Source organism: Salvelinus fontinalis, chromosome 10 (assembly GCF_029448725.1).
Source record: "Salvelinus fontinalis isolate EN_2023a chromosome 10, ASM2944872v1, whole genome shotgun sequence".
In the NCBI taxonomy this organism is placed as follows: Eukaryota; Metazoa; Chordata; class Actinopteri; order Salmoniformes; family Salmonidae; genus Salvelinus; species Salvelinus fontinalis.
In genome coordinates this window covers 21,273,604-21,300,936 of record NC_074674.1, presented here as the reverse complement: position 1 = coordinate 21,300,936, position 27,333 = coordinate 21,273,604, and the positions used below count along the sequence as shown (strand labels likewise).

At 42.8% G+C, this 27,333-nt stretch overlaps 1 protein-coding gene across 2 annotated transcripts; it reads left to right on the top strand.

Annotated features, from left to right (window-relative positions):
- Positions 1–8,816: 8,816 nt before the first annotated feature.
- On the top strand, positions 8,817–26,090 carry LOC129863806 (secretory carrier-associated membrane protein 1-like). Of its 2 annotated transcripts, none has more exons than XM_055936072.1 (9): positions 8,817–9,055; positions 16,879–16,956; positions 18,692–18,802; positions 20,344–20,455; positions 20,589–20,717; positions 21,737–21,896; positions 22,026–22,127; positions 22,273–22,390; positions 22,657–26,090. In XM_055936072.1, the coding sequence occupies exons 1-9, from the start codon at positions 8,999–9,001 to the stop codon at positions 22,804–22,806; spliced, it is 1,017 nt and encodes a 338-aa protein (XP_055792047.1). In that variant the 5' UTR covers positions 8,817–8,998; the 3' UTR covers positions 22,807–26,090. The 2 variants fall into 2 exon arrangements, with proteins under 2 accessions (XP_055792047.1, XP_055792048.1); XM_055936073.1 differs by lacking the exon at positions 8,817–9,055 and adding an exon at positions 14,214–14,402.
- Positions 26,091–27,333: the final 1,243 nt, after the last annotated feature.

The window sequence follows — 27,333 nt, the reverse complement described above, 5'->3', positions numbered from 1 at the left end:
CTATGTGAGGTGTTTATAAATACTGTATACAGATTATTCTACTGTAAAATAAGGTGTTCTTTCGTTTCAGGGTGAACTCCAGAGAGCACTAAAACCCTTACAGGAGATGCTAAAGTATTTCAAAGAAGCTACAGAAATCTGTACTTCCACTATGCCTCACATTCATGTAGGACGACGTTGAGTTTAATATAAGAGAAAGCAGCAATAATGTATTAGATCAATATTTAATTATGTTTGCATTTGGTTGCCAAATGTTTGATAGAGATGGCTAAATCATAATTTTGCAAAGCTGGACTCTGTAGTAGGACTAATTCATTCACTACTGTACCGATGGCTAGCTAGAATCAGACCAAAGTCCGTCAACTAGACCAGGGAATTGGTTTTCTGGATGAAATGTGAGAATTACAGTAACGTAATGTAATAACAGTTCTCACACTGTAGACAGAAACAATTCCAAGACACAGAGATGGAGATCAAGCATGAATTCAAGGAGTTTCATGAGTTTCTTAGAGATGAAGAGAAGGCCAGGATTGACACACTGGGCAGGAACAGTTTGTGAAGACTTCAGCAATGGGTTAATAGGATTGACCAGTTGAGACAAGAGATGTCATCACTTGAAAACACAATTGAAGCTATAGAGGATGAGCTATGAGATGGAGACACCTCATTCCTTTAGGTCAGGACTGCTCTAAGTTAACATGATTTGTTGGTGCATTTATACTGATAAATAGTGATAGATAAATATCGGAATTTAATCTGGTAGTTTGTTCTTCTGCATAACTACAAGACTATAATGGAAAGGTAAGTGAGCTGCATCCTGTCTCTCTCTTCTCTGTGTGTTCTGAACCGCCACAGCACAACCCCCACTGACTCCTGAATATTCTTCCAGAGCCCAGTGTACACTGCTAGATCCAAATACACAGCTGGTCTCAGGAGCACTGATTGATGTGGCTAAACATCTGGGCAATCTGCAGTTCAAAGCTTGGGAGAAGATGCAGAGGAATGGGGTTGTCACTTACAGTTTGTATCCATTTTTTTTTTATCTTAGTAAATATTGGTGGTGGACACCAATATTGATAATTCGATATGATATTGATATGAGCAAGGCATATCGTGAAAGGTTTATTATTCCTGTTAACCTGACCTGGCCCAATGGGCAATCCGCAAGCAGTTGTCTGGACTTCACAGAGCTGTGGAAGTGAACAGAAAAGTGAAAATGTTATATAGGGCTGTTAACGTTAATAACCTGTTAAGGAGTGACATGTTTTTTTGCCGCAATTTTTGTTGATGCCATTAATCCATTTCTCCATTTCTTCACCTCACAGAACTTTTTAAGCGCACGTGTTTCCACACGGGCCCTTTTAGGCGCAAAACACGACACGGAACACAGCTACAGCAGAGAGGAAGAGAGGCCAAAGATTATGGATATACTGACAAGATACATGTCTCTCCGCCCTAACGATGGGAGTCGTCCAAAAAGCTCCTGCCTATCCTTTCTAGATCCTGCCTATCCTTTCTTTGGATTAGTGGATACATCTCATTATTGTAAACCTTTTTTGAATACTCGATGAGGGTTGTTGAGGTCAACCGCCTGTATTCAATGGAGAGTTGCTTTGCTACTATCCTCATACCAGATTTTCGGCGGAAAATCTGTTTCCCTCCAACAGGTGGCATTTTTTCTCAACTTTTTTTTGCCCACCAGGTAAGGAGTGTTTGTATGGAGATCATTGAGAGTGTCGAATTTGGTCAACAAAAAACTGAATGGCTTATTTTCCTCATGAGATTTATTTGATCTAATAGAAGTTTCTTAATGCCAAAATTGTTACGAGTGTACTGATGTGTGTATGTGCAGTACCGGTCAAAAGTTTGGACACACCTACTCATTCTAGGGTTTTTCTTTATTTTTACTATTTTATACATTGTAGAATAATAGTGAAGACATCACAACCAAGAAATAACACATATGGAATCATGTAGTAACCAAAAAAGTGTTAAACAAATAAAAATGTAGCCACCCTTTGCCTTGATGACAGCTTTGACATTCTCTTAACCAGCTTCATGAGGAATGCTTTTCCAACAGTCTTGAAGAGTACCCACATATGCTGAGCACTTCACTCTGAAGGATGCTTTTCCTTCACTCTGCGGTCCAACTCAACCCAAACCATCTCAATTGGGTTGAAGTCGGGTGATTGTGGAGGCCAGGTCATCTGATGCAGCACTCCATCACTCTCCTTCTTGGTCAAATAGCCCTTATACAGCCTGGAGATGTGTTTTGGGTCATATTGTCCTGTTGAAAAACAAATGATAGTCCCACTAAGCGCAAACCAGATGGGATGGCGTATCGCTGCAGAATGCTGTGGTTGTCATGCTGGTTAAGTGTGCCTTGAATTCTAAATAAAGCACCGACAGTGTCACCAGAAAAGCACCATCACACCTCCTCCTCCATGCTTCACAGTGGGAACCACACATGCAGAGAATATCCGTTCACCTACTCTACGTCTCACAAAGACACGGCGGTTGGAACCAAAAATCTCAAATTTGCACTCATCAGACCAAAGGACATATTTCCACCTCTCTAATGTCCATTGCTCGTGTTTCTTGGCCCAAGCAAGTCTCTTCTTATTATTGGTGTCCTTTAGTAGTGGTTTCTTTGCAGCAATTCGACCATGAAGGACTGATTCTCCCCCGAAAGATGAGTCTGTTACTTGAACTATGTGAAGCATTTATTTGGGCTGTAATCTGAGGTGCAGTTAACTGTAATGAACTTATCCTCTGCAGCAGAGGTAACTGGTTCTTCCTTTCCTGTGGCAGTCCTCATGAGAGCCAGATTCATCATAGCGCTTGATGGTTTTTGCAAAAGCACTTGAAGAAAAGTTCAAAGTTCTTGAAATTTTCCGCATTAACTGACCTTCATGTCTTAAAGTAATGACGACTGTCGTTTCTCTTTGCTTATTTGAGCTGTTCTTGCCATAATATAGACTTGGTCTTTTACCAAATAGGGCTATCTTCTGTATTCATAACACCTTGTCATAACACAACTAATTGAATGAAACGCATTAAAAGGAAAGAAATTGAACAAATTAACTTCACAAGGCACACCTGTTAATTGAAATGCATTCCAGGTGACTACCTCATGAAGCTGGTTGAGAGAATGCCAAGAGTGTGCAAAGCTGTCATCCAGGCAAAGGGTGGCTACTTTGAAGAATCTCAAATATAAATATTTTTTGATTTGTTTAACACTTTTTTGGTTATTATATGATTCCATATGTGTTATTTCATAGTTTTGATGTCGTCACTATTATTCTACAATGTAGAAAATAGTCAAAATAAAGGAAAACCCTGGAATGAGTAGGTTTGTCCAATCTTTTGACGGGCACTGTATATATATACATGTCACGCCCTGACCGTAGAGATCCTTTTTTATGTCTATTTTTGGTTGGTCAGGGCGTGAGTTTGGGTGGGCATTCTATGTCTGGTGTTCTATGTTGTCCTTGTTTTGTATTTTTATGTGTTTGGCCAGGTATGGTTCTCAATCAGAGGCAGCTGTCTATCGTTGTCTCTGATTGAGAATCATACTTAGGTAGCCTGTTCCCACCTGTGTTTGTGGGTGGTTGTTTTCTGTTTTGTGTGTTCACCTTACAGGACTGTTTGTTTATCGTTTTTTCAAGTGTTTCATATTTTAATTAAAATAATGAACACTTACCGGTTGTTTATGACTTTGTGGCTATGGTAACTAGTGACAACCCCTTTACATTTCTTTAGACTGTGCCTCTTGCCAAAATCATGTAAAAGTTATGCCCAATATTGCCGGAGATATGTTTTTTTTCTTTCTGTCGTGAATTCATGAGCATGTCGTGGGCCGTTTTAAACTAGTCGCAAGACGGTATTTTTGGGTTTGATAATAAACATTGTTTATCTAGCTAGTCATGTTACCTAGCTAGCTAGAAACCTGATAACTTGACCACTGACTAGGCTATGCACAAATTTGGATGGCACAGGAAGAACTGAAAAGGAATAGGCTACTCAACAAAAAAAAGGGGGGTGGTTTATCGGGGTGGATGTATAACGCGAATGTCTAGCAGCCCAAAGGTTGTGAGTTCGAATCTCATCACGGACAACTTTAGCATTTTAGCTGATTAGCAACTTTAACTACTTACCACTTAGCATGTTAGCTAACCCTTCCTCTAACCCTTTTACCTAACCCTTTCACCTAACTCCTAAACTTAACCCTAACCAAGCTAATGTTAGTCACCTAGCTAGAATTCGTAACATATTGTACATTTTGAGAATTTGTAATATAATTCGTAAATTATATATACATATATATAATGCGAATTGTAATATGTAACATATTATACTAAAAGGGTGATGGACAACCACAAGTGAATACAGACCATACGAAATGTAACGTGTCATACTAAATGGAGTATCTTGGATTTACTTACAGAATAATATGAAATGCTCTGACACCAGGTTGGGCTACTCAAAGAGATGCTTCAAAGGTACAGTAGGCTGCATTTTCCAGAGTGGGGTGTGTATGATTGTGTGTGTGTGGTGTGAGAGGATGTGTGTGAAAGCTAGAGTAAGTGAGAGAGCGGGTGTGGGAGGGAGAGTGTAAGATTAAAATAATCGGAACAGTACAGATTGCTACAGAGTTTTCATAATATTGTTGGACAAGTTTAAAAGCTCCTTGTTCTTTTGTATCCATAGAGCAATTTATTTTTCCCCTATAGTCACACTCATTTAGAATGCCTAAAGCTTTAACAGTACTTAAGTGCCGTGCACAAGTGTTCAACTTCAAGAACATTGATAAGAGGAAGTAGGCCTACTTAAACATTGGGAGGATTAATAGCTGTATGTTACAGTGACATTTGTGTTGTTAATTGTAAAATTACATTAACATTTAGATGTAGATAATTCAGTTGTTCCGTCCATTACAGTCAAAACATAGTATGCCTGTAACTCAATGCACTGCTTTTTTTTAATGGAAAAAAAAACATTTTTTAGGGCCAAAGTTTAGCAAATTCTAAAATTGCGACTAACTAATGCCATTAACTCGACAACCCTAATTTTCTACAAACCGATATGATCTTGATATCGACTCGGAAAAATGCAACTGATATCGTTTTTTTCCTTCTCCATATCGGTGCCCATCACTCGTAAATACTTTACCCACTGAAGTTTTTTTCTTCAGAAAAATACTATCACTGGTATGTGCCTTGGTACCCAGGTGTACACACTAACCAACAGGTTTCTGTGCCTTTGCCTAAGGCTTAGGGCATACAAATGTTACTATGTAATGTTCAAGCTAATTCCATCGCTAAGGGCATACAAATGTTACTATGTAATGTACAAGCTAACTCCATCGCTTAGGGCATACAAATGTTACTATGTAATGTACAAGCTAACTCCATCACTGAGAGTAGGGAACTACCCTGAATTACACAACTACTAGGAATTTGACTCGTTCATTGTCGTGTCAACAAGAAGACCGAAGAGGTTGCAAACAACGAGAAAACCAACAACAACAAAAATCACCCACTTATTTAAGACTAAAGTATCTCTGATCTTTCCACTCAGCTCCTGTGATTCTGGAACCCAACACTGCCCACTCACAAATTGTCCTGTCTGATGATCTTCCCATTGGCACACACTTGGAGCACAGCATGCAGCTTCCTGACAAGCCAGAGAGGTTTGATAAATGGCCCTCGGTCCTGGGCTCTGAGGGCTTTGACTCAGGCTTACACACTTAGGATGTTGTGGTTGGGGAAAATGAAGAGTGGATGGTGGGTGTTCTATCAGAGTCTGCCCTGAGGAAGGTAGAAATAAAGACTAGAGACCAGTCCTGGGGTTTAACACACTTGTATGATACATACAAAGCTTTTTCCCCACCAAATGACCAAATCCTACTGTAGACTATACCAGGACAATTAGAGTGCAGCTGGACTGGGACAAAGGAACACTCATTCTCTAACCTTGATAATGCATATACACACGTCCACACACACTTTTACTGAGAGAGTCTCCGCATCTTGGTAATAACAGCAAATACCCTCTGACGATCTTACCTGGGGAGGTCACGTTAGTGATATCACCTGTCAAGTGTAAAGCCGATCCAGACTCTGACAATGAAAATGAATAGAAGAATGCTTCTTTGTCATTTTTAGATCACGAAAACTGGTGTCTTTTGATGTTTTTCAGTGGAACTGCAGTCAGAACCAGCTGATACCAGTGGCATTTGTTGTAAGCAAAATGCTCTGTTCATTTGGATTTTAGTTGATGTTTCATGTTGATATGTCACCAAGATAGATTTTCATTGTGCCATTTTTTTTGTCTTGAGAGAAGAGAATATTTTATGTAAAGGTTAATGAGTCCATTAAGACATGATTAAAACAATTCATTTTTAACTGGACACAAGTCACTCTTTATTAATATTATTCTGATAAATCTCTTCACGCTGCCATCTGGATCTGAGCTCAGCATAATACTGTTTGACTGTTTCATCAATGAAACTGTTTGTTTCCTGAAGAATGTCTGTTACGGTAGATGGCAGCAATGGACCAGTATTTGATTAGGCATGACTGCAAACTGCTGACTTAATTTGACTGTGAAATAGAAGCCATTCAGCCAGCCATGTTCACCAACATCAGCAAAAGGAGAACAGAAGATACTGACCCTACCGTTATGCTTTTTTAATGAGCTGCACTGTGGTCAGAATGCAATCATGGTTACATTATTAAGACACCGTGAAGCCTGGCGTGAGATATGGGTCGGAAAACGTACTTCAGTGTAGGAATGGGATATGCCTGTGTACTCAATGTTACCTTTATCCACACTGATACATCGAGAAGCTTGAAATACTGCTGGTTTTCCCGGAAACTGCCCTTTTTGTCCTTATGCTGGCTAACAGTAGCCACCTCAACCATTTTGGAACATTGTTCATTGCGACGTGCTATTCCATAATGGCTGCTGTGGCTACTGCTAGCTAGCAGTATTTCAATCTTCTGGATGGAGCAGTGTGGATACAGGGATAATTTTTTCGGAACATATCTGGTGCCGGCTCCACAGTGTCTTAATGTAACCATGATTGCGCTACGACCCAGTGCAGCTCAGTAAACAAGCATACTGGTAGGGTCGGTATCTTCTGTGCTGTAACATTTGGATACTCATTGATTTACCCATTTTATTTCTCTTCAGTTTTCTCTTGCTTGAGGCTATTTAGAACTTTCTTGGCGATAGCCTGTGGTCACCCTCCTCTTGTGACCAGGCTGCATCTAGATAGATTGGAAATCGCTTCCTTGTCTCCTTCTGAGAGAACTGAACAGATAAAGGTAAATTCATATTGGACTTCCTGTCCCATGTTTCCAGATCAGTGCAGATGAAGGAAATTAGAAAAGAAATGGTATTGGGATTGCGTCATCAAAGTAACAGTACATTGCTCATATAGAGATGACTATTTTGTTATATTTCATTGCCACTGTCTAATGCATTTAATAATTCCCCAAAGAATACTCCATGTAGCCCTCAAAATAACCCTACAATTATGATTCATTGATTAGCTGGCCAGTGATTGAGTATGTTTACATGCACACTAATAATTCAATATTAAACTGATTATGGCAGTAGGCAGAGCATGGCAATAGTCATTAAACCACTTTACTCTGCTTATCTTAATCGGCGTAAAAGGTCAGAAACAAAGCAAGCATACGCTGATTAAAACACCTGGTTTTCTGAGCAATCTTTAGAATTATTAGGACATGTAAACAGATGAATCAGCATTCTAGCTGTGTATTTGATCTGCGCATGTGCCAGCACCGGTAGTGCAAGCCTCCCTCTTATTAGCCTAAGCAGCCAGTAGTGGAGCTGCACTATTGTCTAGGATTTATTACCGGTATTAAATGTCCCCAGCACAAGGTGTACCTGTGTGATGATCATGCTGTTTAATCAGCTTCTTGATATGCCACACCTGTCAGGTGGATAGATTATATTGGCAAAGGAGAAACGCTCATTAATAGGGATGTAAACACATTTGTGAGAAATAAGCTTTTTGTGCCTATGGAAAATGGGGGAAAAAATTCAGCACATGAAACATGGAACCAACACTTTTATATTTTTGTTCCATGCATGTAATGAAGAATTTATCAAAATACAAAAGTACAATTAAAGGGCAAACAATTCACAAAATGAATGTGCAAGTGTCAGGGCTCTGTGCTGGCCAGTCAAGTTCTTCCAAACCGATCTGAACAAACCATTAACTTGTTTCTGTATGGACCTTGCTTTGTGCATGGGGGCATTGTCATCCATCTGAAACTGGAAAGGGCCTTCCCCAAACTGTTGCCACAAAGTTGAAAGCACGGAATCGTCTAGAATGTCATTGTATGCTGTAGCGTTAAGATTTCCCTTCACTGGAACTAAGGGGCCTAGCCCGAACCATGAAAAACAGCCCCAGTTGAACGTCACTTAGCTCTTCATTAAGGCCATTCTACTGCCAATGTTTGTTTGTGGATATTGTATGGCTGTGTGCGCGATTTTATACACCTGTCAGCAATGGGTGTGGCTGAAATAGCCAAATCCACTAATTTGAAGGGGTGTCCGACCTCCGAATCAAATAGGCTTTGCAAAAAATAGTCGCTGTGGTGGAATGTTTATTTTGATCAAGTGGTCTGATTTCAGATGTGTCCATGTAAACAGCACTATTAATAGGGAAATCCGTCTTCTTGCAAATCATGTACACGAACTATTATTTTAATCTGACAATCCAAAATAATTATATTATTCTGTACATGTAACCGTACGCATTGATGTTGATCACATTTTACAGGGGCAAGCAAAGCACACATCACTTCCGAGATCCTGCCATTTTGCTGCTGATGCTCAAAGCAAGCAGCGTCCAGACTAGCTGGTGCTGGCTGCAGCCATTGTTTTGAAGTACAGCTGATTTTTTTTTTTTAACGAGACTAAATCAGTTTTTAACAATTGAAGACGTCATCAAAGTAGAATGTCAGATTTCGACCACAACCCGTTCGCGGACCCTGAATTCAATAACCCTTTTCAGGTAAGTGAAATAACTAACTCACCGGTCTGTCATTTGGCTATGCTAATTTGTTAGCCTGCTAATGTCAGTTATGTTTAATTGAATTTAGCTAGCTTTCTAGCGATGACAGTGTCAAGTCGTTTCCTTTGGCATGACAGCAGTTACGCCAGCTGTGTAATCATTTGTCTAAACAGTTGTTTTTGCATTTAAAACGAGAGTTTATATTGAGATAATGCAGATAGATCCCTCCCGGTTTCGTTTACTTCGAAACGTTTTGTAACAGAAGCGGCGTAATGAATAACTTATGCCCCAACTAACTAGCTAACGTTCTTTATAAACTGCGTGGTTCGAGCCCTGAATGCTGATTGGCTGACAGCCGTGGTATATCCGACTGTATGACAAGTATTTTTACTGCTATAATTACGTTGGAAAGAAGTTTATGATAGCAGTAAGGCACATCGGGGGTTGGTGGTATATGGCAAATATACCACACCCCCCTCGTGCATTATTGCTTAACTGTAGCACTTGCGAACAAAGGTTTAACGTCAGCAAGTCGTTACTTTGAACAAAGAGAAAGTTGTATCAAGCAATTTATTTACAAACTATAGCTAACTAGCAAGCAAGCTAGATGATGACGTCGCTTATTGCCATTCAATTGTGGGTTATCACTTTGTGTCCTGTTCAGCCAGACATCATTTTTCTAGTTGCTACCTCTAGCAAACGTTAGCTATTTTATGACTTGCTACCCATCTCTTGGGGTGCGTCTTGACACCTGAAGTTTTTTAACATCTGATAGTTAACTAGGTAGACAGAGGCAGCGTATAGGGTTTGACATTACTCACACAAAGGTAACATTAACTGTTGCCTCATCTCTTGATGATTAATTCACTAATGTTTACATGTGAGTTTTTCCATTTAAGGAGTTCATTGACATTAAGGTTGGTAGGCAGCTAGCCCAGGGCCTACATGATGAGACTTCATCAGACCGAATTGTTGCTTGTAGTGAGTGGATTGTGTGGCACTGACAAATTGTATAGTTATGGGGCAACAATGTAGCTTTATACATGTCCAAAATACACCCTTTCCCGACTGACACAATGCAATGTAATCTTTAAAATCAAATTGTCACATGTTTTGTAAACAACAGGTGTAGACTAACAGTGGAATTCTTACTTACGGGCCCTTCCCATCAATGCATGGAGAAGAAAAATAGAAAAAATAATAACACAATTATTACACAATGAGTAAATATAACTTGGCTATAAACACGGTGTACCAGTACCGAGTTGATGTGCAGGGGTACAAGGTAATTGAGGTAGATATGTGCATATGGGTAGGGATAAAGTGACTGGGCAAGAGGATAGATAATAAACAGTAGCAGTATTGTATGTGATGAGTCAAAAGAGTTAAAAAAAGGATCAATGCAGATAGTTAAATAGTGTCACTGGACAGCTCGCGGCTGGGTTTCCCTTTGTAATACGTGATAGTTTGCAAGCCCTGCTACATCCGACGAGCGCCAGAGCCAGTGTAGTAGGATGCGTTCTTGGTCCTGTATTGACGCTTTGCATTTTTTTGTCGGAGGGCATAGCTGGATTTCTTATAAGCATCTGGATTAGTGTCCAGTTCCTTGAAAGCGGAAGCTCTAGCCTTTAGTTCAGTGCGGATGTTGCCTGTAATCCATGGCTTCTGGTTGGGATGTGTACGTACGGTCACTGTGGGGACGATGTCATTGATGCACTTATTAATGAAGCCGGTGACTGATGTGGTAAACTCCTCAAAGCCATCGGATGAATCCCAGAACATATTCCAGTCTGTGCTACCGAAAAAGTCCTGTAGCTTAGCATCTGCTTCATCGGACCACTTCCGTATTGAGCACGTCACTGGTACTTCCTGTTTTGAGTTTTTGAATGTAAGCAAGAATAAGAGCTATGGTCAGATTTACCAAATGGAGGGCGAGGGAAAGCTTTGTATGCATCTCTGTGTTTGGGTCTAGAGTTTTTTTCACCTCTAGAAATTCGGTAAAAACAGATTTCAATTTTCCTGTGTTAAAGTCACTGGCCACTAGGAGCGCCGCACCTTCGTGAGCGTTTTCTTGGTCGCTTGTGACCCTATACAGCTTGTTGAGTGCGGCCTCAGTGCCAGCATCGGTTTGTGGTAGTAAATAGACTGCTTCGAAAAATGTTGATAACTTTCTTGGTAAGTAGTATGGTCTACAGTTTATCATGAGGTATTCTAACTCAGGCATGCAGAACCTCAAGACTTCCTTAATATTAGAGTTCACTCACAATGTGGCCTGTCTGGGTCCCCGACGCCACCGTTCTGTGCTACGGATTCATATAGACAAACCAGCTAGATTTTTTATCTTTACCATGTTCATTTACCCTGTAAACAAGTTTACAGATTAGAAGTCTGAGCACAATCCTCATGCTATGGCAATGTGTGTGTGATTTATTTGAAATAAATAATCCAAGGGATTTGAAGAGCGGGTGAATGGAAGCATTGCGGGGAGGGGGGCTTTTGTTGTCAGTGGTTCTGGGAATGATAATCCCACTCTTTGGGACATCCATCGTCCCAGCTGTTGTCTTGGAATCCAGGACAGGCCACATTGTGATTGACAGGTGAAATACTCTATTCCAGTCTCAGCCATTTCTTCACATGGTGTGACGGATGCCTACAGTCATTTGATGTTCTGTCATAATGCCACATCATATTCTGTGATCCCACCACATTGTCTTTCCAGGAAATCACGCTTTGATACCGGCTGCTGTGGCGGTTGTAAGATGACATGATGCATTGCTTTCATTATGAAAATGGTATTACTTAGATGTGTCTTTGGAGACAGTGGCTCACCAGGGAGAAGCTATCTTTGATCCTCATAAGTTAAGCTCACCCCGTTTTGCTTTCTTTTGTTTAGGTTAAGCTACTTTCCAGGCTCGTTGGTGTTCCTTGTTTTAGACACAAGCTTCTTCCTTCCTTCATTCTCTCTTTATCCTTTATCTCTTTCTCGCTCTGTCTCTCTCTATATCAATTCAATTATAGTTCACTCACTGCAAGGTTGCTCGCTGGCTCTCGCCCTCTGACATGCACACTTTTGCCCTTTCTGGTCCTTTAATCATTGCTCTGTCACTCCAGGAAGCTGCAGAGTTGCCCTCAGGAAAATAGGTCCCCTCCTTGCTGTTTGGATGACGTGGCTCAGTCTGTAGGTTGATGTTTATGTGTAAGGAGTATCGATAATTGATTGTAAGCATGGGTTTTATTGTTAGTGAAGGAATGAATGGTGCACTTCCCACAGCTAGCCTAACTGTGCTGTATAGAAATGTGTGTGTAACTCAACATTAGAGCTGCCGCTGACCACCGCACCACGTAAACAGTAAATTATTTATCGGGCTATACATGATTAGTCCCTCTCTGTTATGTCTGTACTGCTGCAGGTCTCCGAGGAATCCTACGTGCGTGTGAACAAACAAGATTGGTCAGATATTAGAACAGTCAGGTTTCAGAGTTTGAAGGCTGTAGTGTAACCCTCTCAAGTCGTTCAGTCTGTTACTTCAGTCTCTTGAAAAAGGACATGGGTGTCTGCCTGACTCCGGTCCTAGTGGGTTGCTGTCCTGTTGTTTTTTTGGTTCCTCCCTGTCACTTCATGGATCAATGAATTACAGAGTGCACAGCGCACACCTAGTTTCTCTGAAAGTGATTGGAAGGCATGTATGAAAACCAGCAGGCACTGCAGTCCTCAATGACCGGATCTGTGTATCCCCTGTATTAGCCCTAGGCTAACCTATCAGGGGCAAAAATATATTTCTGAAACTGTCTGTTAAGTAGAGCCCTATAAAATCTGCAATGTGGACGGGGTCATGGAATCCAGACATTCAACAATATTCAAAAATGTATTGAACTTAGTAGGAAATCAACTAAATGTATTGAAGTTATTAGAAAATGAATATGCCCAAGATTATCATAAGACATTAACCAAATGCATCAGTGAATTGTATTTTTCTTAAACTTTCTGAAGACGCAACGCAGGAATGCCCATGTCTGTGTGTGAGCGATTGTCTACCACTTTGTGTAACCTAGCCGTTAGCGATGATGCTAATAATGATAAGCATCTTCCGGTAGTTTGAAAGGCTTTCCCAAATACCTTCTGAATGAAATGTTAACTACAAAGTAGCCTATGCCTACCTGGTATCATGATTATTTGCATAAATCCAGTGGCAATTTGTTTAGCAAACTGCTACATGTGTGCTACAGAAACACTGCTAACCAAACAAGTCTATTGCTAGTGCTCATGTGAATTGAATGGTATCTACACCAGAAAATGTATTACATTTTTTCCCCCAGACCGCAAACTTGGTCTCCTGATGTGGTTTAAGCATTTTTGGGACTTAGAACATCCAACTCTTGTTTTTCTTGTGTGATTTATGAGAGCGTAAACCTGAAAAAACGAACGAAATTTGGTAGATTTTTTTTATATATTTTTTTTAGGGCCCTAGTTATGGCATTGTTAGTTGACTCCCGGTTTCAGCCCTGCGGCCAGTAGCCTAATGATTCATGCCTTGCAACTCTGGGCTCTCTTCAATAGTTCATGAAATCATATGGTGCTGTCATGGCGACAGCTGGTGCTTAGTGTTACATTAGCCTCTTTCCCCTGACTTACTTTCTGTTCCTTCCTGGTAGTCTCTTATCAAATCAATTGCGCTCATAAAACCTACCGGACATTCAGTACATACAGAAGTGTCTGTGCCACAGTGGAATTGATGTGAAGGGAGAGAACTTGTAGGCCTATCTAACACACACACACACACACGTTTGTCTGTCAACGTTGCTGCTTTCGCTTTGCGAGACGCTTTTTCCCCCTCGAGAGCAATAGGCATACTAACAGCTTCTAGTGGAGGCCCCTCCTTTTATCTCTAATATTTAGAATTTTGTTGTGTTCACATAAATTCAACAGGTAGGCCTAGCGCATTTTTGGCCCAATTTATATTGTAATGTAGCCTGTGAACAGCAGTTGCCAATCCTGTAGTTGTGTAGTTCCGTGGGGTGTACTGAGCTTGTACGTGAGCACTGTGTGTCAATCTGGCTGTGCATCAGGACCATATTAAAGATGTATCACGATGCACTCTGAAGTATTGATGACATGCCTGTCCTCGAGACAAGGCACAGCCTGCCTCCTGTTACACACAGACATGAGACTCTCAGTCAGAACAGAACCTCACAGCCAAGGAGAGGAGAAGGGTTGGACTGGGACGGACTGACTGATACTGGAGCGTACTGGCTGTAACTGGACTATACTGGAGTTATTGGACAGGCCTTGGGCTGCACTGAACTGAAGTACCGTCTGAATTGACGCTGCATGCGCGAACTTGCCATGGTGAGCTAGCCACCTGAAATGCACCCTACACACACACACGTATCCATGTGCACAGTACCGCACACACAGCGATGATGGGCTACACCACTGCAAGCCGCACCGTATTCTCTGTTTCAGAGAGAACGGCATCACACACCTGAGACACCGTGGACACACACTAGTTAAACAATGCGTCAGTCCCGGAAGGTGCAGCTTTAGGTCTATACTTTCATGACTTTCAAATAGCTTACTCGTAGCCTCCCGGATTCACATGGAGATTGGAAAGTGGCCAATGAAACTGAGATTTGAACTCGCTGATACCAACCTAGAATCTGCATAGCTTGACTAAAGGTTGATTAAATAAAACAATTAGCCTAGACTGTGTCGGTTTCTGCACTACAGCACAGCATGCCAGTAACGTCAGCATACCGAGTCCTTCGTCTTAGCAGAGGAAAGTGTTCTCTTCTCGAACTCGTGGGCTCTGCTCTATTTATAGCTGTCTGTGTGGTGGGGAAAATGATTGGAATCATCTCGTCTTTGCCAGTTTCAGAGTATTAGGGCCTAATAAAATCCACGAAGCAGAGAACGCGGACGGAATCATGGGATCCAGACATTAATACGCATTTTAACAATATTAAGAAATGTATTGTACTTAGTAGAAAAACAACTAAATGTATTGAACTGATTAGAAAATGTATTAATATGCCCAAGATTATCATAAGACATTAACAAAATACATCAGTGATTCATATTTTCCTTCAACTCTGTAACTAAGGTCTAGCCATTAGCGATAATCAAATCAAACGTTATTTGTCACATGTGCCGAATACAACAGGTCTAGACCTTAAAGTGAGAAGCTTACTTACAAGCCATTAACCAACAATGCTATAAGACATTATGAAAAACGTGTTAGGTATAAAAAAAATTAAAGTAACAATTAAACAGCAGCAGTAAAATAGCAATAGTGAGTCGATATACAGGGGGTACCAGTACAGAGCCAATTTGCGGGGGCACCGGTTAGTCGAGGTAATTGTACATATAGGTAGAGTTATAAACAGAGAGTAGCAGCAGTGTAAAAGAGGGGTCTGGGTAGCCCTTTGATTAGCTGTTCAGGAGTCTTATGGCTTGACTTGGCGCTCCGGTACCGCTAGCCATGCGGTAGCAGAGAGAACAGTCTATGGGTAGGGTGGCTGGAGTCTTTGACAATTTTTAGGGCCTTCCTCTGACACCGCCTGGTATAGAGTTCCTGGATGGAAGGAAGCTTGGCCCAGTGATGTACTGCGCCGTACGCACTGCCGCCTGTAGTGCCTTGCAGTCGGAGGCCGGGCAGTTGCCATACCAGGCAGTGACGAAACCAGTCAGGATGCTCTCGATGGTTCAGCTGTAGAACCTTTTGAGTATCTGAGGACCCATGCCAAATCTTTTCAGTCTCCTGAGGGGGAATAGGCTTTGTTGTGCCCTCTTTACGACTGTCATGTTGTGCTTGGACCATGTTAGTTTGTTGGTGATGTGGACACCAAGGCACTTGAAGCTCTCAACCTGCTCCACTGCAGCCCTGTTGATGATAATGGGGGCGTGCTCCGTCTTTCTGTAGTCCACAATCATCTCCTTTGTCTTGATCACGTTGAGGGAGAGGTTGTCCTGGCACCACACAGCCAGGTCTCTGACCTCCCTATAGGATGCTAATAATGTTAAGTCTTCTGGTAGATGGAAAAGCTCTCCCAAAAATATTCTCAATTAAATGTTAACTACAAAGTATGCCTACCTGATATCATGATTATTTGCATCAATACATTGGCGATTTGTTTAGCAAACTGCAATAACATGTGTGCTACAGAAAGGCCCCGAACCAAATAAGTCTCTTGGTGGTGCTCAGTTCAACTTTTTTTTCCCTTTTCCCTTGTTGTGGACGTTTTGAAAAACAAAAAAAATCTGATGTTATAAAAAAATACAAAAGTTGTTTTTGAGAGTGAAAACCTGAAAAAACAGAAACCTTGGAAAACGGAATTCAGGGGAAAAAACACATTTTATCGGGCCCTAGATGACTGTGAAGGGTAGCCTGCTGTTAGGGTCTTTCTGTCTGTGGTATTCTCTTCTTCAGATGGAAAGTACTTGTCTGACTTCGTGTTGGCTTTTGAAAACCAGAGGCCGGGTTAGGCAAATGAGTCTCGTAGTGGTGCTGCCCTTGACTTTTGTTGCGCTTGATTCGTAAGCAGACGTCATAGAATGGCTTGAAAGAACTTGCTATATGCATGGAGGCTAGGCTAGCATTCACTACAGATCCGTTCAGGTCACACTGGACTGGCTTCCGAGTGCATTCATCACCGCGGCAACGCAGCATATAGGCTAGTCAATTTGAGTGTCTATTATTTTGACTTGGGTTACTACATTGGAGTGAAGCCTGTTGACGGACTCCCTTAAGGCTCCTCATCCTTACTGTAGAACGGTGTGGCATATGTGATGAAGACTGAGTTTCTCTCGTTCCCTCTCCTCTCAGGATCCGTCGGTGACCCAAGTAACACAGAATGCTCCTCCAGGGTTGGAAGAGTACAACCCCTTCACAGATGCCAAGCCGGTGAGTACAGTGTAGTAATATTTGGCGTGTGTGTATATAGGATACTGTAAAACCTCACATGCGACTCGTAATTAGCCTACTAAAATGTGTATCTGACGCCATAAAGAGGATTTTAGCAATATGGAAGAACACTAGGGTTGCGTTACAGTAATAGGCAATGGAAAAAATGTCTGAGAATGGAAGTCTAAATACAAGTGTATTTAATTACTTTGCTAAATGAATGGATTCGCATACAAGGCATAAAGCTTAACTTGCAAATCATTACAAGGCGTTATTCTAAGCATGATCAGAGAACGAATGCGAGGGACGACAAAACCCTGGCTTGAGAGCATTGGGCCAGTAACCGAAAGGTTGCTGGATCGAATCCCTGAGCTGACAAGGTAAAAATCTGTTAACCCACTGTTCCCCGGTAGGCCGTCCCACCCACCACCCACCACCACCACCAACACACATAAGAATTTGTTCTTAACTGACCTGCCTAGTTAAATAAAGGGTTAAATCAAATTTTAAAAAATTCTCATGGGAGAGAAAGGGATCTTACCACAGCAAGTCAGGAACATGTAATAGAAAGAACAATGAATCTAAGACCCTTTTTATAAGCATTTGAGTTGTTTGGATTCAATCTGAGTTATTGACCAGTAGCATTACTGTAAAGTTAACCTCCAATCAGATATCAGACCTACAGGCTGTAACCGCTGCTTCTCAGAGGTGAGACAATGGGGGTTGGTGAGATCAACACAGTGGAAAATCCTGCATACAGTTGATAAGTCACTTCGAGGGCTGCCCTACAACTGCACTGCACAGTGTGAGAGGAGAGGTGGCGTGTAGGTGTGAGAGACACCATTGATGAGAGCAGTCTATGTACAGACTCAGTGAGCATAGCCTTGCTATTGAGAAAGGCTGCCGTAGGCAGACCTGGCTCTCAAGAGAAGACACGCTATGTGCACACTGCTGACAAAATGAGGTGGAAACTGAGCTGCACTCCCTAACATCCTGCCAAATGTATGACCATATTAGAGACACATATTTCCCTCAGATTACACAGATCCACAAAGAATTAAAAAACAAACATGATTTTGATAAACTCCCATATGTACCGGCTGAAATACCACAGTGTGCCATCACAGCAGCAAGATTTGTGACCTGTTGCCACAAGGGCAACCAGTGAAGAACAAACAAATAAATATATATAAATAAATATAACCCATATTTATGCTTATTTATTTTCCCTTTTGTACTTTAACCATTTGTACATCATTACAACACCGTATATATACATAATATTCTTCTTTATTCTTGTGGAACTTCTGTGAGTGTAATGTTTACTGTTCATTTTTATTGTTTATTTCACTTTTGTAAATGATCTAGCTCACTTGCTTTGGCAATGTGAACACATGTTTCCCATGCCAATAAAGCCCCTTGAATTGAGAACAAAACAGAAGCACCGATAAGGACTGATGGTGACGTGGTTCCAGATGACAGGTGTTAATTCTGTTTTTACGTCCCGCCTCAAAAGCTTCTGTCCCGGAAGAACGGTTGAAGATGCTGATTCCGGGCAGTGTCTGCTTCGCTGTTGACACCCTATTCCCCCTTCAGTACACTACGTTGTTTTGACCCAAGCTACACATGTTTCTTGTCAAAAGTAGTGCACTACATAGGGAATAGGGTATGGTTTGAGACATTGCCAGTGTGGGATTGTTAAAAGATGTAGCTATTTTTGTCCCCCCCCTCCCAGGTCCACCCTGGCCCAGCGCCTAAAGTACCACCCCCACCCACCACCACCACCAACACACAACCAGCCATCATGAAGCCTACTGAAGAACCTCCTGCATACTCACAGTCACAGGTACCTCACACGTGCCTCACATCCTGTTCTACCCTTTCACTCCTTGCTATTCCACCCCTCTGAAGAAAGAGGGCTCAATGTAGCGTTGCATTTCCATAGAAACACTATGCACGCGCACGCACACGCACACACCCACACACACACACACACACACACCATGCTCTGGTGGGTTTGTCAGCAGCCTCTCCCACAGAGCGTGGCGTGCTCTAATAAAAGCTGTTTGTGACAGTGTGGAGATGCTTCTAAGCCACAGAGACACTTGATAAACATGAATGTGGGCTCCACGCCTCAGCTTTCCGAGGGACATGTGTAACTTCGTGTTTGCAGCTGAAAAGAGAGCGATAGAGAGACCTCAGCAGACAGGTAGCACAGGAAGACAATTCCTTATTCTACTTCCTCTTTTTCTACCTCTACTGACGCATATACCTTCTTTTATGTTTTGGCATACACACACACACACACACACACACAGATTATATCAGGATGCTGCAACCTAGATCAGATATACAGCTTAAGACGACGTCGTCACAAAGCAACGACGCCAGTCCCAGATAACTACCAGAGCCGCTGCGAGCTAGCATAGTTCCATTGTTGCAAAGAGTTATGGGATATTAGAATCGCGTTGTCTCAACCGTTGTCATCTTCAACCTAGGCTGCAACTAGGAAGTTGGCAATAAGGCATGTGACTACTATCTTGTCCCTTGCCCTATTGAAAAATCTTCCCGCCTTTTAACGATTGGGGCCTCCCGAGTGGCGGAGCGGTCTAAGCCACTGCAGGTCAGTGCTAGAGGCGTCACTGCAGACCCTGGTTCAATTCCAGGCTGTATCACAACTGGCCGTGATTGGGAGTCCCATAGGGCGACGCACAATTGGCCCAGCGTCGTCCGGGTTTGACCGGGGTAGGCCGTTGTTGTAAATAAGAATTTGTTCTTAACTGACTTTATTTATTTATTTACCGTTATTTTACCAGGTAAGTTGACTGAGAACACGTTCTCATTTGCAGCAACGACCTGGGGAATAGTTACAGTTAAATTGCCTAGTTAAATAAAATTAATGAATAAAAAAGTTGCATTGGGCAGCATTTTGTCAGTAGTTTGGCTAGTGACATCAAATACAGCCATTGCTTCCTGCAGTTGTTGCTTGCTAGAGTTGGGGCACACACACTAGCGAAGCCTGCATAGCGATTTGCCTTTAGTCGAATTAAAAGCGGAGTGTAAATTATTCTGAATCGCATGGAAAGAGAGGAGGTGGAGACGACTACTGGGACTGTGCTGTGTGCTGATACAGTAGTCTGCCGAACACACACACACACACACACACACACACACACACACACACACATTACTAAAACAAAAAGTCAGCTGCCTCGATGTCAGTTTCAAGTTGACTTGAAGTTCAATGTTTTCGGTCAAATCCAACTTGTCAGCCATGTGGAGTGTGATCTAGCCTGGATAACATCTCTCTGTACTGTATATCGCTTGTTTGTGTAGTGTTAGTGGGCACTGTTTGATGTGTGTGTGTGTGTGTGTGTGTGTGTGTAGGAGCAGGCGTGGGCGGCTACAGAGCTGCTGAGGAGACAGGAAGAGCTGGAGAGGAAGGCCGCCGAGCTAGATCGCCGCGAGAGAGAGATGCAGTCGCTCAGCACATCAGGAGGTTGGCACCAACCTTCACACAACATTCAACCAAGGGTCTTGCGCGCAAACTACCTAGAAGCTTTGTCAGGCCCAAACCTTCAGGCAACGTTTGGCAGAATCATTCAAGCGTTGCTCCTTTCTCTCTGGCTCAGGTAGGAAAAACAACTGGCCTCCTCTCCCGGAGAAGTTCCCCGTGGGCCCCTGTTTCTACCACGACATCACAGTGGACATCCCTGTGGAGTTCCAGAAGACTGTCAAGATCATGTACTACATCTGGATGTGTGAGTGACCTCTGCCCTCTTGTCAAGTCATCTGCCCCCCACCCTCACCCATCCCGCTCAGTGCTTGTAACGTCGGGAAACGAACACTAGTATGGTAAATGTAGAATTCTTTAGAATTGTTCTTTCAATATGCCTGAACCTCTGTCTGAGTTTTGTCGTCAGCTTCGGAAAAAAACTTATCTCCATTTTTATTTTATTTTTTAATATATATATTTTTTTTTGTTTGCTTGACAGCCAGTCTGTTAAATATGAAAAGGCCATTGAGCGGGATTATAAAAGAAAAGTATTAGACATGGGCCAATAGCACAGCTTGGAATTCCATCACCACATGGTTAGGTCATGTGGTTGGTTATGTGACTGGGTCAGGTGACCCGGGGGGGGGACACGGGGAGTTCCAACCTGTCTTGACGCCCTACCTTCTTTCTCTCTTATCTCTCACTCGTCCTCGCTCTACCCTCTTTGTGGCTCTCACTCACCCTCTCCTCTACCTACACGTTATGTATTCTCTCTCACCCAGAGTGTGAGTGTTAGATGCCTCAGCATGGTGCAGAGTCCTGCCGCTGTAGCTATATGCCAATGTGACTGTAGACTGCAGCACACCAGGCTCTCCACAATGCCCAGAGGCCTGGCATTATTATAGCCCCAAGGTAGAGTTCTGCTCAGTGTGTGAATTATTTAATTGACTGCGTACGCGCACCACCAGGCTCCGTAGTGTTCAATTATTGAGCAGCCATCTTTCCTTGTCCTCCTTTTCCTAACCTCCTGTTCTTCGTTAGCGTGACTTGGCAGGACCCTGACGTAGCCTATCAGGGCCTCCCTTTCAGATAGAGATGGAATGGGATGCGGCAGTGGACCTGTATCAAGTACTCTCTCTCTCACTTTCACATAGAAATGTAACAGAGAGCTGATGCACATCTCTATTCTACACAACTGGCATTTCTTTCTGCTCTGTTACATTTCTATCTGCAACGTTTTAATTTAAACTAATCAGAGGTATTGTGTTTGTCGTTCCCCTCAAGTCCACACGGGGACGCTGTTCGCCAACATGTTGGGCTGTCTGGCCTGGTTCTGTGTGGATGCGACCAAGGGAGTGGACTTTGGTCTGGCCATGCTCTGGTTCATGATCTTCACCCCCTGCTCCTTCGTCTGCTGGTACAGACCCCTCTATGGAGCTTTCAGGTGGGTGTAGAAACAAGCGCGCGCACACACACAGAGACACACAGACATACACACATGTACCCAAAATGCCCATATGTACACACACTCCGATGTCGTTCATTAAACGGCAGTGTCTTTCTCTCTCTCCAGGAGTGACAGCTCGTTCCGTTTCTTTGTATTCTTCTTCGTGTACATCTGTCAGTTTGGCGTTCACGTGATGCAGTCCATCGGCATCACCGGCTGGGGCGCCAGGTGAGGACAGTCACTGTCACAGACATTAACAGGAAGTGACATGGCCACACGGTTCTCTGACATCACCTGGAATGGATGTTATTCACCCTGTTTATGGATAGAGATTCAGTACCTAGTATCCTCTGGTTGTCCTTCTCTCCAACAGTGGGTGGATCTCTGCTCTGACTGGTCTGAATAAGAGCATCCCTGTTGGCATCATCATGATCCTCATCGCTGCTCTTTTCACCGCCCTGGCTGCAATGTCGCTCATCATGTTCAAAAAGGTACCCCCCCCCCCCCCCCCCCCCCCACACACACACACACACACACACACACACACAATCCCTCATCGTAATCATAAAGGTGTGAATGTGACTCGGCTGTTCACCAGGTTTGTGAAGATTAGACTCAACGGCATCAGAACATCCCGCACGTTCTTTGAGATGACGAACACTTGGGGTATTCATAGACCTCATTTCAATAATCGCCTCTCCTCCTCTCTCTTCGTTGCTCTCCCTCGTTCCCTCTCCTCTCCCTCTTATCCCTCCAGGTCCATGGCATGTACCGTACCACAGGGGCCAGCTTTGAGAAGGCCCAGGCCGAGTTTGCCACGGGCGTCATGGCCAACAAGACGGTCCAGACCGCCGCTGCCACCGCCGCCTCCAACGCCGCCAGCGGAGCCTTCAAGCAACAGATCTGATTGGCCCCTGGAGCCCGTCCTATTTCTTCACTCCGTCCAATCCAGCCCCGCCCCCCCTCGAGCCGAGCTCAAGCTTCCCTGCCCTCCTAACCTAGCTCTACTCGCATGACTAGGATGAGACCATAGAGAGAGGTAGAGGGCTCGTCTCTGCATCTGTGGCGTTTTAGTCGTCTGTGACAGCATGGGGCAGCGCCATTGAGGCTACAACCCATGAAAAACATACTGACCCAGTTGACTACTTTTTGATTTCTTTAACCCCCTTATGTCGATGTCCGCGCCCCCATGGAAATCTAATTAGCATTAACATAATAAGCATAACAAAACAATCCCCGTAACAATGTGTCAGTTTAAGCTCGGGAGATGGTGTATTGGATGCGTCTCAGTCCACCGCATGCGCCCATGCCACACTTCCTCATCCCAGTGAAAGGTGACGGAGCTAGAGCGGTGTTTGTCACACCAAGAGACGTTCTGCTCACAAAATCATCCGTAGCGTCCGAATGGTTTGACCTAGAAAACTGTCTATGGAAAGCTGGGACTCTCACGAACACAATGGTGTTTTGCTCTACGACCCCCCCCCACACACACACACACACACACAACCATCTTGGGACTCGTCTGAGGTCGGTACAGCCGATCTGTAAACTTCTGTCTGTAGTTTCCGACCAGTTTGGGCTACACACTAATACCTCTCTGTGGGAAAGCAGTAATCTCATGATCACAAACATGTTGGTTGTTTTTCTCTAGGACGCCCACAGGCCTCACAAGACTCATATAAAAGGTCCCCCGGTACAAGTTTAAAACATTTATGAAAGTATATATGGAGACTGTTTAGTGCCAGAAATAAGGGGTTAAATGCATGTAATGAAAAATAACATATGTCCTGATCTTTCTAATTTCTCTGATATAGGACAGACACAACAAACTTCCTTTAGATTTTTGGGGGGGGGGTACTGTTGTTCCATGTAGTGAATGATATTCAATGCGTTTGTATGGGCTAAGAGCACTAAGGCTCAATTTTTTTAAAATAAACATTATACTTCAAGGGGTCTTAAAAATCAAATAGCAAAATCATCCTTAGTATGACCTCTTAAAACAATTCCATATAGCTTAGTAAAACCCCTCTCCCCTGGCTTAAAATGGCGGAAGTACTCAATGGCGCTGCCCATGCTAAAATGGTCTTTTGGCCAATAGAGTTCTCTATCATTCTCTATGGATGACACCTAGAAGGATGAGCCCAATGATGTCATAGTAGATGAAAGCAGGAAGTAGACATGAGAGGCTTGTGTTTAAGTCGTTTCATTCAGTTCCGTCCAGCTCCCAGTGCAGATCTACATCCTGTGGAATCTAGAGGTTTATGACATCACCGTCTTATCCTTCTCGTCTCATCCACCAATCCCTGCCTCTCATCTTGCCCTGAGGGCTGTAACTCCGCTCACCGTAGTGGCTTTATTAAAACACTCCTGTCCTGTGTCTGTCTGACCCCACACCACTTAGTCATGTCACTATACAAGTGTTTGCAAACTTTCCTTGAAGTGTGTGTGTGTGTGTGTGCATATGAATATTAGTGTCTCTATATGTTAATGCCGAGGCCTATACATTGTGTACGTTCCACATCCAGTTTCTGTCACTCCCTCTGATGCAAGTCAATTCCCTTCACCAAGACTCTAATGGCTGTAGCTATCCATAAACGTACACGACTCATTTATTCACTGGATTTAACTAAGTACCTTTAGAAATGTTTAACACTTAATGAAAACGAAACACTTGTTTTGAACCCTGCGCCAGTCAGGCGGATATGGCCACCAGTTAGTGGTCAGTCTGCCCTCTGTTGGTGAGACCTGGTAGTGTTGATGAGTGCTGCGCATTCCACAGCGTTGTCACCTCGGGAATCGTCTAGACTGATTCATCTCAAGAAGCGAGTGTAAACCCATCAGTTTTCTAAACGAGGAAGTGTCTCTGAAATCAGGTTTGGTGTCTTGGTTAGATTTTTTTCACGTTCTGTCTCAGCCTTGTCGTATTAGTTTTTAAGCCTTGCCTTTTGATAAGATCTTTTGTTCTCAATAACACTTTATAATATAAACAAAGAGCCAGATGACAGCGACCTAAATGTCATAGCCTCTATCCTTGTCCCTTTGCTTTAGTGGTAACGTTGCACTTCACGTAGACATCGCATCACACACGCACGTCTGTATACATATCCACCCACACCCCCAAAAGCCCGATGCTTTCAAACCTGCAAATGTATGCTAGCTGAGCTGTATGCTAACAACTGACTCCAGTGAGAGAGAGCTAGCTCGTCTCCAGCCTTGGTTTTCTAGCGGGGATATATACAGTACCTCAGTTAGTGCTCTTTACGTGCATGACCAAGCTTGCTGATCTACAGGACACCGCTCTGGTCTAGGCCTCTCTGTATTATAGAAGTCTATGGTTTGTGAGTGAACTGAACTGTCTTGTTTTGAAGTTAAAATGCTGTGCATTAAGCTGAACCGGTCCAGGAATCCCTGTTTCTCCAAACGCTCCAAGAACAGGCGAAATCTCCCAGTAATATCATTTGTCTATGCTGCACGGATGTGTCGACGCTGATAGCCTAGTATTCATTGTATGATTGAGTGAAAGGAGCAGTTCCCCCACCCACCAACAAGTGTTTTAGGCCAGCAATTTTTTTATGCTCCTTTTTAAATATATATATATATATATCTTCCTGTTTTCCTTTTAGACTGATAGTCAGTCATCTCTCTGTGGTTTGTTAGTGTCTTGAGTTTATGCCTGTGAATGTTTGTGTGCCTGCGTGTGAGAGAATGTTTGTGTGCTGAGCTACTTTGTTGTTCTTCCTCTTAAATCTAAACAAATGGCACCTGAATGTTCCTGTTAGTAATTTGTTGGCTTGAAAACAATGGGGAGAAAAAATGCATCAACTGCTAAATGTGAGAGTCAGTCGGTGGAATTAAGCGACGTGAACTGTGCGTGTTTTGAGATAGACTGTGGCTTTAACTTGTACTTTTTGAATCAATGACACAAGTATGAAGTAGAAAACACTGAGAATGAAAATGAAATTGGTCTTGCTCATTTCTGACAATGGAATAAATTGAAGTTATTTAAAAGAAAGTGAGCAGTCTTTAAGGGATGTTTGTATATTTTGTAAAGTTTGACGACTGGTCGGCTGGTACCCTGAATTTCATTTTACTGTACAGAAGCTCTGTCTCTCCTTCAAGTTGCATGTTGAGTAGTTTGTTTTGTATATTGTATTAATGCTAAATAAAATTCTGAAGTCAACTCCACAGCCACCTTTGTTTGAATGGTGTTTCTCTGTAAAGGTGAACTGGAGGAGAGTTCTGAACGCAGTTTGTTGTGGATCATAATCCCAGAGTTTTATGGACATCTTTTTGATTGGCCGATTTATTTTTTTGTAATTTTTTGGGGTCTTTAACAGATGAGAGGTACAGACTTGTGGAAACAAGCAAAAGGACAGAGCGAGACTGGGACAGAGAATGACAAGCAAAAGGACAGAGCCAGACTGGGACAGAGAATGACAAGCAAAAGGGACAGAGCCAGACTGGGACAGAGAATGACAAGCAAAAGGACAGAGGCAGACTGGGACAGAGAATGACAAGCAAAAGGACAGAGCCAGACTGGGACAGAGAATGACAAGCATCTCAACTCTTCCACAGAGTTGATCGCAGACTGAACCAGTATCATCTGTACGTTAGAGACCTCTCTTAACGCCCAGAAAGCTGAGTCAATCTCACTCGCCAGCTCGGCCAGCGTTATAACAAAATACGTTAGTTGATCACCAAATATGGAGTTTCCCTAGGCAACTATCTTCATTTGTAATCCTGTTAGGGACTGAGCCTTATAATAAAGGATACCTGGAGAAAACCAGATTTTCTATTCAGTAAAATATATTTTTACCCGACCCTCCCCTATACCCAAAATAATAATGAAATCAAAGTGGATAGCAGAGAACCTACCGTTTTTACTTACTCCTAGGACAGACACTAGATATGCCGTTTTAGAAACTGTTATTCCTTTTATAAGCATTACAAGCCAAAGTAGCCAGAAAGTTGTGGATTTACAGACCACCACAGACAAGGGTAGAGGTGAAAAAAAATATGCATTATCATATACTGAATTGAAATAAATTCATTAGGCCCTAAGCTATGGATTTCACATGACTGGTAATACAGATATGCATCTGTTGGTAACAGATATCTTAAAATAAAAAAGAAGAAAGGTAGGGGTGTGGATCAGAGAGCCAGTCAGTATCTGGTGTGTGTGACCACCATTTGCCTCATGCAGCGCCGCACATTTCCTTCACATAGTTGATCCGGTTGTTGATTGTGGCCTGTGGATTGTTGTCCCACTCCTCTTCAAAGGCAGCACAACGTTGCTGGATATTGCCGAGAACTGGAACACGTCGTTGTACATGTCGATTCAGAGCATCCCAACATGCTCAATGTGTGGCATGGCCTGCATACTCACCAGACATCGAATTGTGTACAGATCCTTGCGACATGGGGCAGTGCATTA

Bases quoted from the DNA above. Each gene is read 5' to 3' on its own strand.
- LOC129863806 (XM_055936072.1), top strand. From the start codon at position 8,999: ATGTCAGATTTCGACCACAACCCGTTCGCGGACCCTGAATTCAATAAC. The intron at 20,456-20,588 runs GTTGGCACCAAC...TCTCTGGCTCAG, and splicing joins GTCGCTCAGCACATCAGGAG to GTAGGAAAAACAACTGGCCT. The intron at 20,718-21,736 runs GTGAGTGACCTC...GTTCCCCTCAAG, and splicing joins CATGTACTACATCTGGATGT to TCCACACGGGGACGCTGTTC.